At 35.1% G+C, this 12,582-nt stretch overlaps 1 protein-coding gene across 2 annotated transcripts; it reads right to left on the minus strand.

Annotated features, from left to right (window-relative positions):
* Nucleotides 1-1,412: 1,412 nt before the first annotated feature.
* Nucleotides 1,413-12,218, minus strand: LOC145636068 (hydroxyproline O-galactosyltransferase GALT2-like). Of its 2 annotated transcripts, XM_081687513.1 has the most exons (8): nucleotides 10,286-12,218; nucleotides 8,055-8,287; nucleotides 6,386-6,676; nucleotides 4,255-4,383; nucleotides 3,956-4,129; nucleotides 2,206-2,313; nucleotides 1,908-2,119; nucleotides 1,413-1,814 (listed from the first exon to the last, which is right to left on the minus strand). In XM_081687513.1, exons 1-7 carry the CDS (start codon nucleotides 11,172-11,174, stop codon nucleotides 1,913-1,915), a joined length of 2,031 nt encoding a protein of 676 aa, XP_081543639.1. In that variant the 5' UTR covers nucleotides 11,175-12,218; the 3' UTR covers nucleotides 1,413-1,814; nucleotides 1,908-1,912. The 2 variants fall into 2 exon arrangements, with proteins under 2 accessions (XP_081543639.1, XP_081543638.1); XM_081687512.1 differs by having other exon boundaries at nucleotides 1,413-2,119.
* Between the last annotated feature and the right edge of the window lie 364 nt (nucleotides 12,219-12,582).

Raw genomic sequence — 12,582 nt, forward strand, 5'->3', positions numbered from 1 at the left:
AAGAAGCAACAAGAAAAGCAAACAAATCTACCCCCACAAAACTACCTTTTCCCTACCTTTTCCCTGCAAACACCAAAAACAAGGAACACTTTCTACTTGCACAAATAACTTCAGCCTCTAAAAACTATCACACACAAAGTGGACAATGCCCATACTGTCAATGAGAGGAGCCACAACTTCAGTGCGAACACTCCTCGTAACACAAACCCGCCCCGAAAGAGTAACCAACAAACCAAGTATTGTTAAATTGTACTACCCTTAAATCCAAGGGCCTGACCAACCAGACTCCAGAACAACATCCACACTTCGTTAGCCTCCAAACAAACTAACCTAAGCAACCCCAACTCATAAACACATAGAGCAAGGGAATTATTGAAAACTAGAGACCCGAACAAGAACATAAGCAAAGAAAGCAGTAAAAACATACTTAAACTAAGAAAAAAACAAAACAACTAAAACAAACCAAAGCAGAGAAAACAAATACTCACAAACCCACTAAGCAAACTCGGTGAGACTTAAGAAGAAGCAGAGTACCCACAAACAGCGTTACCGGCAGAACCAGAACCAACCATTACCACCCATTGTCAAGGCCAACGCGAGAAGACCGCCTCACCTAAATCTAACCTTTTATTAAGGGGGAAAACCCTAGTCTTAACTTCACCTTCACCGTCGAGAACAATTAACCAAATTCCTTTCAACGGCGGCGTTAAGAGTAGCCTTGGCTCCTCGAATCGTTGGACAATTAGAATCAAAACACTTGACGACACCACCAAACTTGCTTAAACTTCCGATGAACTTAAACGAACAAACCAAACTGCAATCTTCCGTGCTTTCTCCACCAAGGAACCGAAACAAAATAACAAAAAAAAACTGAAAGGAGAAGAGCTAGACTCGCCGGCGATGGCTAAAAGAATAGCGCTGATCACCGGCAAGCAGGGGATAAAAAAAGGTGGAAACGGTGGGAGGATAAGAACAGGGGTATGAAGTTTCTATAGAGAGAAGCCGTGGGTTTTTCGGTTTTTTTAGTATTATCTTATGTTTAGGCTGGTCAAATTTGTTTAGTGAACCACATAAATAGTAAATGGGACAATCAAGTAGAGATACATATTAGTTGCACTAAAAGAAAATTTTTAAGAAAAAAAAAATAGAGATGACATATTTTTAGAATATATTATGTCAACTTTAGTAAAATTAACAAGATATTGTATGAGTTGTATTTAATTTAAAAATGCATGTTTTTAACTTGTCATTTTTGCATTTCCTATTCCATGCCAAGTAGCTGCACAGGTACATACAGATTTAAGAACCGATTGTAACAAGTGAAATCCATTGTTCAACCCAATAATGCAGATACAAGCAAATTATCAGATTCACTAGACCCTCTTCTCAAGTCCTCAATTGTTAGATTCTACTGACATCAAACCCTTGCTATATTTGGAATGATGAACTCCTTTGAAAACCGCACATCATCTTTCTATTGCTGGTCCTTTCATACCTAGGTACCCTCGGCTAAGCCATTGACAAAACTATTGACCAAAATAGTATATACCTTAATGGCTATGAAGTATATACAATAGCATGTATACATGTCTGAGTATTTAAGCAATAGGCCTCATGGACACAAATAATGGACAGGGGCCATCAACAATTTCTAATATATTTTCCCTGCTTGTACAATAATGTGATACAACTCGAAGTCATTAAAGAAGATACCATGAAGGATGTATCATAATCAAAGTTGTTGTGATCACTGATTTTCAATCAAAATTTTCCTGCTCTTACGAGAATATCAGGTGCTCATAACAAGCAGTCGTCTTCATATCCAGATACCGACAGACAAAAATTTGGCAAATTTTTAGTAACACGATGAATAGGAATTGCACAAATTTGTTGCATCAAGTTCTTACCAATTTCATCTGAAATTGCAGCAAAAAGGACGGCCCTTGGCTAGATGAGCCCACAAGCAAAACATCTGTCTTGGGGATTGATAATGTGCAGTGTAATAGCCTTGCATGCACCCATACTGGCAAAACTTCCAGTTGTGGGAATATTGGACTTGTTGAGAGCTGTTGAACTGCTGAACCCACATGCCCATGCTGACATCTTCCATCTTGAACAACTGCAAGCAACATTTGAGAAATTAGCTAGCCTTAATTTGGCAGACTGCTATATGGAAACTAAAATAATACAGCTGATGCCACTGACCCTTAAGCCTTGGTTTGCATGCTGGTCTCCAACGAATCTAGCAATATCATTTGAGATTATATAAGCTGGGCCATTAGCATAAGGAGGATATATTTCTTCTGGCCACTCCTGTTACACAATGACGATCTCTTTAAGCATGGAAACAGCAAACATATTATTATCAAACGCTCAGCCAGCCCACTACAGCCACTGTAGAAGATTGAGAAGCAATCATTGTTGGATGAAATGTATGTGATATAAACTCCACATGATAGTAATAAAAAATAAAAAAAAAATAAAAAAATAAATAATAAAACACAACTGATCTACATATTTGTGATTCTCTATTCTTGTATAGGCGGTACACTCATATCAGGCGTAGAAAACTTTTAAGGTGCTGAAACACATAATGATGCAAATAAAAGGTTAGTTAAAAAAATTTAGAATTTTAAAACCACAATGAGAAAAAAAAAAAAAAAAAAACCTTATACTTTGTATATTAAGTCAATAGCCAATGTCATGTTGTCAATGAGTGCCCCAACTGCTGCTGGATATTAAACAATAGATATTAGGCTTCCATGAGGTTTCAGGGCCCTCATTCTTCAAGATGAGTACATTTATGGAATTGTTTCCAGCACTTTATACTTGATTGCATTAAGAGTTGTTGTCAAAGCAGAAGTGGGATCAATCATTAATGACGTTATCTCTCATGCACAAGCACAATAACTTGATCTTTTACTTTTCCAACAATTCCAAGTCACATTGAAGTTCAACTACAGGGTATCTGAGGGAAAGTCTGAATTGCAAGCAGCCTGAGGGGCATAGACTCATGTTGTGAATCCAGTGAAGCAGTTGGATTCAGTTTTTGAACTTCAATGAGGTGAGAAAACTTATAAAAACTTAAACTCAAGCCCCTGCCATCCAAGCGCTGAGATAGACCCTGGGAAGTGTTTTCAATGAGGTGCACTAAGGCCAGGCTACAATAATTTCACCTCAGTCCTAATATTTTGGTTCTGACGGAAGAATTCAGGAGGCACATCCTTCTAGCCTACGCTTTCACCTAGGTCTAGGATCTCCTGTTGCGCTAGTGCGTATTCAAAATGCTTAAGCGAGCCATGCATATTCAAAATGCTGAAAGCTAATCAGAAGGTACTGATCCATCAAAGAGTGATAAAATTCAAGCATAATATATTGCCCAATAGTTCAGTTGAAATCCAATATCTTGTTGCCTGCTCCAAACTATCTGTGATCCATTTTCTTTCTTTAACAAATGTAAATGCCTTGAGATACAACAACCTAAATTACACCCGTGCCTCATAAAGAAGGTTCCTACCAAAGTCCCAAGACTATTGAAAACAAACCCAGTGATCCACATCAAAGTACCGAAATCAAATAAAAGGTTAAACTAATAGATGATTTCAATAAGAAAAGAGGAACAATAAAGAGACAGTGTATCATCTTGATCTGCCGACTCTAGGGAACGATCTGAAACCTAAACGAAGAAATTCTGAGCAAATTACACATAGAACTTCATAGTTTTGCAATAGCATTCAATTCTAAATGGATGAGGCTGATCCAATTCCATATAAGACCAATATTTCTGCCTCCCTCCATCTCTTCATTTTTTTTTTACAAATTATATAGCATTTGATATTTTACACTAATAGTTGCTTCATATTTCTCACAACAGAAAGATAACAGGTACTGCAAAATTACTATCTTGTCATTTAATACTGCAAGAATCAAAGTTACTGTAATCAAGAATTTGTACCTCGAAAGAGACTGCCCATTTTCCGCGTCTAAGAGGTCGGTGTAAGAGATTTAAATTCCCCATGTAAAGAGACTTCTCTGGAGCAATAGCCTCAATTTGTTTCAGAACAACGTCCAATCTCACAAATGTATCATCATCACATTTCATTATGTATGCAGCAGTAACATTTTTAACCTGAAGTATGATTAATTAGCCTTTAAGAGACAGAGGAAAATACACAAAGCATTCAAGGGTTTGCAAGCAATTATGATTAATAAAAAAATCCATCAATGATGAACTCCAGAAGAAAGATAGCTCACCCCATACTCGCATATAGCAATTGTTTTAAGAACTACAAGTTCATAACGATCAAGGAAAGGCAAAATCACAATATCACCAAAATAGGCAGCTTCTTTCTTCAAAACTGCATTGACCTCCTTTCGTTGACTCTGCAAAGACATTATGTTAGGTAACAAAGTAATATAGAAGAAAATAAACAGGAAAACCATAAAGACACCCAATGAATTGAAAGTAAAGCATTGAAATTATAGTTACTACACTAAATCAGGTAAAAGACAAAAGCATTCCTCAAAAAATAAATAATTTTTTTTTTAGAAAAAGGTAAAAGACAAAGCAGAATACTTGAAACATTGAACTGGGACAAATGACATCAACAATTTCTTGAGTACATCTATAGCTCAAGGAATTCGCTTGTGTGCAAACACTTTTGAATAAGAAAAAAGAAGATACATCAGTCACTAATATATACTGTAACTAGCATTTCACCAAGAAAAAATTGCTAGTTCAGCTATGAGCAGGAAAAAAGGAAAACAGAGAAATTCAAGCCCCATTAACATTAAGGCCTTGTTTGGTTGCAATGGAAAATAACTTCCCACGGTAATTTACAATTCATGAGAAGTTATTTCATTCATGCAATTCCTAGGAAATTAATCTAACTTGTTTGGTAAATATTAGGGAAATCACAATTCATGGAAATTTTAATTGACCAAGGGGGACCTAGGTAATTCAATTCCTACATTATGTGGGAACTTCAAATTCCCATGGAAATCTAACTTCCTCCATTTTCCACTTTTTTAGTTAACCAAACAACTCACCACTTTTGCATTTTCAAGGAATTTTGTGTGCCCATGGGAAATTAGTGTAACCAAACAACACCTAAGTGTAGACTCCCTCAAGCGTCATAAAAAATTTAGGGAAACAAAGGAGATGAAAGAAACAGGAATGTATTATCTATCATTTTTTTCTTTTTTTCTTTTTTTTTTTGGGAAATCAAATACATTATAAGTATTCTGGCAAAGCTGGTAACTTATGATTATCAACATTGAAATTTGTAAGGATGGCAGCATTCAACTTGAAATGTCAGTACAAGAAAAGAACTTGTAATGAGAAATATAATAAATCGGTAGAATTTTCCTTCTTTTCATCCTGAAGGAGCTTACAAAGGCCGGACCTAAAAAAAATTGGCTAAGGTAAAGGACTTTTAATCCACAAAGAGTATATACGGCAGTTCTCCATAATTTTGTGGAATTTGGTGCAACTACAAAAATAACAGTCACAAATTCCTAGCATTAACATCATCATTCAAAAAAAAATAAAAAAATAAAAAATCTGCATGATGTGATAAACTGATAATGACATTTTACTCCAATCAGAACCAAATGGAGAGCTAAAATATCAGGAGCAAAACTTTCAGTTAATTAAGAACTCAACAGAAGGCAAGATCATAGTCAATAAATGTGGTATAATCTCTAGAAAGAATAGCTAACAGTCAATAACATATTATAACAAATTAACTAACTTTATTGGACAGGGAGAAAACTAGGACATCAATCACCAGACTTGTTTTTTGTTAATACAAATGGCAGGAAGAGAATATAATCTAGAAGGTAGATGACAAAGATCCCAATGCAATAAAGGATGAATAAGCCATCAGAATTTAGCCAAATAAAATTTTGCTACAATCATCTAATTAAGGACTAGGTTATCTTTTTAAGTTGCACTTCAGTGTCAATATTTACTCATAAAATATTATACAGATAATGTTACACGAGTACTTCTCATACTCCCCCATTCAGAGTTACTATCCTAATTGCAAATTTGAAACAATTTTTATGACCCAGTCTATGTTTCAAGATCAAGTCTACTGTCTATTTCATACAAGAATCAGGTCAACTAGTAATCCTAATTCTTTCATTTCAGTGTGACAGCAAACCAGATGAAATTGCCAAGAAGTTGTAGCTCAGCATAACCTGAACTAGCATGATGACACTCTCATGCAACAACATTAACTTGCAGGGCATGCGTGTGAAATAAGATGCAGAGTTTACGTTCGGCCAATACTTGGAAAGGGAGAAGTATAAGCAGCATGAAAGAAAAATGAACAGCATTCTTTATAGTTTAATCTGAATTCTTGCAGGTAAGCATAGTTACCAATGCAACAAAAAAACGGACAGCTACACTTGAAGACTTGATCTCTGGAGATTGCATCCATGTTTTTCTCACTGCCATGCGTTCTGCAAAATGATTGGTAGCTGAAAGTACACCAATGAAAAGTCGAATAGGTTTCTTGGGAAAAGGGGGAGCTTTCCATTTTGCTGACATCTCCAACACTTGTTGCGGAGAGAAACTGGGATGACTAGAAGGTAGTGAAGTCACATAAATGAAATGAACATCCACATCACCTTGCACTGCTAAACCAGTTGCATCTTCAAGAGTGAATCCCTGAATAATAATGAAAGTCAGCACTCATGCTCATTAATGGATGTGCCATATTATTAGACCAAAAAACATTAAAATCAAAGCCGGCAAATGGTTTATCATGATACAAATAGCGAATAACCTTGGGGCGCAGCAAATAGAATATAACGTTTAAAAAATGTAATAAGCGAGAGTAACCCTTTAATTTACACGCACAACTTCTCAAGCCAACTTCATAGCCAGATACCATTCATATTCGCCGAAAAGTATAACATGCACAGTGGGAATTATATTGAACTTCAAAGATGAAAAACAAGTGGCACAAAGAACAGAGTACATTTTCTGCAAATTTCAGAGTAAACAGCAACAGTTGAATTTTTTTTTTTAGTTCAAAAATACACGAATCTTGATAGTACCTGAGAAGTATGTCCAAAACTATAATAATAGTAGTAAATAATTACTCTCTCCATCCTGAATTAGTCGCACTAGTTTGACCGAGGCATGACAGTATGAAGAATTTTTTTTTTTTTTTTTTTTATTTTGAAAAAAAGTTAAGAGGGAAGTCTGCCCTTGTTTTTTAAAAAGTGTGAGCGGGAATCTTTTTATTCTGATTTTTTTTTTTAGTAAGATGTACTCCCTCCGTCCCTAAATTACATTCCTACTTCTCTTATGTGAGGTATTGACGCTAGAAGTAGGAATGTAATTTAGGGATGGAGAAAGTAAAGTTATTCAAATGTGAGTAAGAGAAATAAGTAAATAGTGGGTCCTTTTCCTTTGTAGATGTATTGCAAGCAATCTGGGACGACTCTAAGGAATGTGGTGCAATTAAGCCATGACAGAGGAAATATGAAATACAAACTTGAATATGAGAAAACAGTTAAAAGATAACATAATGAAGATTATCAAAGATAGCGCAGGATATCTTAGAATATGCAATCAATTTTATGAGCCAGATGGAATGAAAAAGGAAAGTAAAGAACAATGAAAGACAGAACTAGCAGACAAGAGAGTAGAATCCTGTGCACAAAAAGGGAGATGAGCATATTGGGAGAAAAAAAAAATCTGTGGCAAACACCCTTAATTACCCGCAAATCAAAACCAACTTAATTAAGTTGATATGGTCATACAAAAACATGACTTCAATCACTTCATAAATCATAATTAAGGCTCATGGCTTGGCAAATGGGATATACTGGCTCACCATTGATTATACATGATAAAACTAATTCTAGCAAAGATCATTTAGTGGTTCTATAAATTACACCTTGTGCCTTGAGCAAAATTTAAAGCGATACTTTTACAGTTATTTACAAGCTAGCTGACCATAAAGTAGGAAATCACATAAGACAAAATTATATAACCAACAAGATTTTTAATGAAATAAAAATTGCAATTGACATACCATTCGGTAGGGAAATGAGGAAACATGTCGACCCCCGACATTGATATGATATCCTTCAATGCCAGCACGGATAGTGAGGATAAACATTTTACCCTCTGCAAAAGGAAATGGCCAAAGTAATTCTGGTTTATGCTTGCGACCTATAAATCGCTTGAACCATGAGGTCGTTTTGGACTCCTTCGGATCAACCACATCACTTGACATCCACTTTTCACATCTCTTGTGTCCATCAACTGTGAAAAAGCACATTATAACTTTAATAATTCCTAACCCATAACATTAAAGCAAGCAAGATAGATGTCACAAAGTCATTGGTTGCTGCAATATCTGCTTTACCTTGCAACACCTACATCATATCTTCAGTTTATTCAGCTGATGAAAAAATGGGATTGACTTTTAGGATCCGATGCTAAGAAATGCAAGAAAGCCAGTTGATACACTACATAAAAATTCTGTTAATTGTTGATGGAATTGACTGTTTGGTTAAGACACTCTACTCAGGGGAGGAAGAAAGGCAAAGAAAGGAGTTGAAACCGCTTCATTAATGATGGATTCATTGCTACAAAACTCTAATGAACTAATTTTTACCAATCATCCTTTGAAGGAGGCAAAGGAAGGTGAGGGGATGATCACTCAGCAAAATAAACAATCAAGCAGGCAGGTAAGGAAGGGGGTGGGAAGGATTTTCTCAACCAGGTTATAGTTAGTATAGAACTTAGTTGGCAATGCATTCTGCAGGACAGTCCTCTTACTACTTTAGGTTCCTTTTTATAGTCAGTAATTAGTAAATATTAAAATTTTCAGTTTGCTAAACCATGTGCATGCTTTCTTATAGTACTTTTAAACTGCCCAACATTAAAAGAAGATAACAAAAACAAAAGTACGTAGTATATAACTTTTAAGCTCAAACTTTGAAATTCATCTATATACTAATAATTGCAGCCTCCAAATTCAAGATAATGTAAATCCTCAATTATCTAACAAGCCCAAAGCACACCAATGACATCCCTACTTGGGCCAGCACTAAGAAGATCAACCCGCAGTCCGTGGGAGACAACTAATGACCTTGATAATTCTATCAAAACCTACTCGGCCACCATTATTACATACTTTCTCCGTCTTATTAGTTGCAACACTTTTGTTTTCACGGTCTCTTAGGCAATTTTTGAAGAGGAGAGAGATAGAGAGAAAGAGGGACCCATGTGGGTAGGAGAGAGATAAAGAGAAATAAATGTCAAAAATAGAAGTGTTGCAAGTAATTAACAATTTTCAAAACAGGAAAGTGTTGCAACTAAAAAGAAACAGAGGAAGTATTTACTATAAATTAGCTAGTATTTTAGTCCTAAAAACCATATTCAATTATTCGAATGAAGAGGTATTAAAATAAAACTAGAACGGATAATGTACAGAGTGGCCACTTATTCTGGTTCATTGTCAAACAACAGCATATAATTTTAAGTGCTATCTGCTATGGCTTTCTTTTGATCAGAAAGCCCCTAATTTTGAAGTTCTTATCAAAACTAACTATATAAACCTACTTTTGGTTGTGAAATGAGCTTTTTCTAAGGAAAGTTGTGAAATGAGCTTGGTTGTCCTTATCTCAACTTAGTGAACCAATTTTTCCATAAAATTTAATTTATTAAGGTGAAAAGCGATAGACATACGTATTGAGATAGGAATGTGTACGTATATATGTTGATATGACATTATGAGGATATTGTCATGAGATATTTTTGTAATACTAGGAGTCTAGTATTAAGAGATATAATAAAACAAAAAGATATTATGTGATATATTCTGTTAAGATATTTAGGACTATTAGCATTTGATATCCTATTGTCTATATATTTTGTAATGTTGCCGAATATTATGAACGATAAATACAGAGAATTATTGGAGACCTAATTTAACATTAGGCCTTACACAAATATACAATGAGTACCTTCCTCTTGAGCTAACACGCTGTATCAAGCTATAGTAGATAAATAATCCTCCATTAAGCATTACTTATTATCTTTGCTAACTTTAATATACAAATACACAGAATATGTGACAGTATTAATATGTCCCTTTATGGTACCAATGTGACACTAGTATTTTGAACACCAATGTATTAACTAACAACTCCTTAATTATTGTGTGTAATCTTTAAACACCTTATGGTGAAATGAAGGAAACGGTTGTACACAGAAAAGAAACTGAACTTTAAGAAAAAGCCTTAGCTGCCTTACCGAGAAAATGTTCATCCTTCGCTGACGGTGAACCATCACATCTGTGAGATTTTCCCCATTGCATCCTGTAGCAGGTGTTATGCTCAATGACTGCTCGGCGACTCCAATCCCCTCTCACTCTAGGATTGAGATGCAAAATTTTTGGTGGAGCCTCCCCTTCCACCGATTTTAACCCCTGCAATTCTACACTGAACTGTGAAACCATGACCAAGGGATTACCATTCCTGAATTTTGCAAGCTGAGGTACAAACTCTCGATGAGCATAATGTGGTGTGCCAACTACTGTAATAGAAGAGCCTGCAGCAAGCCCACAAGGAAGAAATGTGACATTGTCTCGAGTCACCATATCCTCCCCACTTGTAGCTATCCATGAAGGACAGGACTCTGGCTTCCCTTCAAGAGCAGTATTCTCACTTATGTCCACAATATCATAATTTTCCAATTCTTCCCATGCCTTTAAGCCCAAAGTCCAAGCCTCATCTACAAGTTTCTCCAATTCAGACAACTCTATGGTCCTATTTATCTTCATCAAGGAACCATTTGTGATTCGGCCATATTGATGTCTAAGAGGTCTAATTGGTTGCGACCCACTTTCCAACAATTTCCCATCTGACAACAACTGTACATCTTGGTTGTGATTATCCTCCAATTTCCTATGAAATGTATCTTTTTGAATCGAAATAACCGACCCCTTGTTCACACCTTCACCATCTAAACCTACTTTACCAACATTATTATAGCTATCTTCCCCACTTAATCCAGAAGCAATCTCTAAAAGCTCAGGAAACTTAAATGCAATAAAACCCAAGTAGAGTATAGCTAAAACCAACAAAAAGTATGACAATCTAAATCTCTTAGGACCGGCAAGGTCCACTTTTTGCCTCTTCATTTTTATTTCATACACAATAAACTAGCAAAATACAGCAATCCTTCATTTAAGCCTAATTTTCAAACATCCCATCATACTGCCCAATTTAAGCAAAAAAACCAACTAATTCTTGCATTCTCACAAGTTTAAAACTCAAAACGATCCTTAATGGTAACAAAATCTTCAATAGTAATTACAATCAACCAGCAACATTAACGCTTAAAATCAAACATACCCATTTCTAATTGAAGCAAAATCTACCCAATTTAAGTAAAAAAAAAAAAAACACAGTAATTCTAGCATGCAAAAAAGCTCGAAATCTAAAACGATCGCAAAATCTTCAATACCATTAATAACCCACCAGTTACAAGAATGTGAAATAAGGAATTATTGACATGTGAACAACAATAAATCAACCAAAACTATCAAAATTTGTTGCTATCAAAAGAAACCCGTGTAAATCAACCAATGAGCAGACCATTTATATAGGTGAAAATGATGGGGTTACAATGCTTAAATTGCAAACAAAAAATGCATTAAATCAAAAGTGATTAGATAATCTGTCACCTGGGAAAAAAAAGTTACCAGAAGAAGTAGTAAAATGTGAGAAAATAACCCTCTAAAAATGGTGAATAAATGAATTTGAGAGAGTTTGGGGAAATATTCTATAAATGGTACTGTAGAAAATGGAAATAAAGAGAGTACGAATCTGAGAAGAATTGGAAAAGCAAGCAGCAATTTCGAACGCCTTCTGTCGTGTAATTGAGGTTGCTTCTTCACCATGGCCTACAATTACGGTCCGTATGTTCCATCAAATATTTTCATTTTTTAATTATTTAAAATTAAAATTAAGGCAATTTTCTATGCTCCATATAAAACAGGTTCTAATATAATACTCCCTCAATTGATAAATCGAAAAAAAAAAAAAAAAAAAAAAAAAAAAAAAAAAAAAGAGGTAATAAAATATTAATGTAGTAGGGTTGGTGAACCATACAAAATTGTTAAAAGCAAAATTAGGTGAGGGAATTGGAGGATAGAGAATATCAAACTAATAAAATATGATTTATGTTGGTCCCTAGTTAAGATAAATGAATTAAATATAATAAAAAAAATTCGAAAAAGAAAATGGAGCAAGTATTAAAAACGACTGAAAATAGAATGTGGAACAAGTATTTAAAAACAGAGGGAGTATTGACCAGTAATGTCAATCACCAAGCAAAGGTTAGTCTATTGGCAAGGTTTGTCACCTCACAACCAAAAGCTTGTGGGATCAAACCCCACTAGAAATAATTAGGGGTGGGGATTCCCTTACTAGAAATAGAACCTGTGAGAGATTCTGGCCCAGTAAGACCCTTCTTCTTTCCGTAAAATAAAAAATTAAAAAAAAAGAATAAGAAAAAAAAATAGCCCTGTCAATTCGATTCGATGG

The sequence above is a fragment of the Chenopodium album genome, chromosome 6 (genome assembly GCF_948465745.1).
Source record: "Chenopodium album chromosome 6, dcCheAlbu1.1, whole genome shotgun sequence".
Lineage (NCBI taxonomy): Eukaryota > Viridiplantae > Streptophyta > Magnoliopsida > Caryophyllales > Amaranthaceae > Chenopodium > Chenopodium album.

Coding starts and splice junctions, on each gene's coding strand:
- LOC145636068 (XM_081687513.1), bottom strand. CDS start 11,174: ATGAAGAGGCAAAAAGTGGACCTTGCCGGTCCTAAGAGATTTAGATTG. Junction 8,288..10,285: donor GAAGGATGAACATTTTCTCG/GTAAGGCAGCTA, acceptor GCTTTTTCACAG/TTGATGGACACAAGAGATGT. Junction 4,384..6,385: donor TCCGTTTTTTTGTTGCATTG/GTAACTATGCTT, acceptor ATGTCTTTGCAG/AGTCAACGAAAGGAGGTCAA.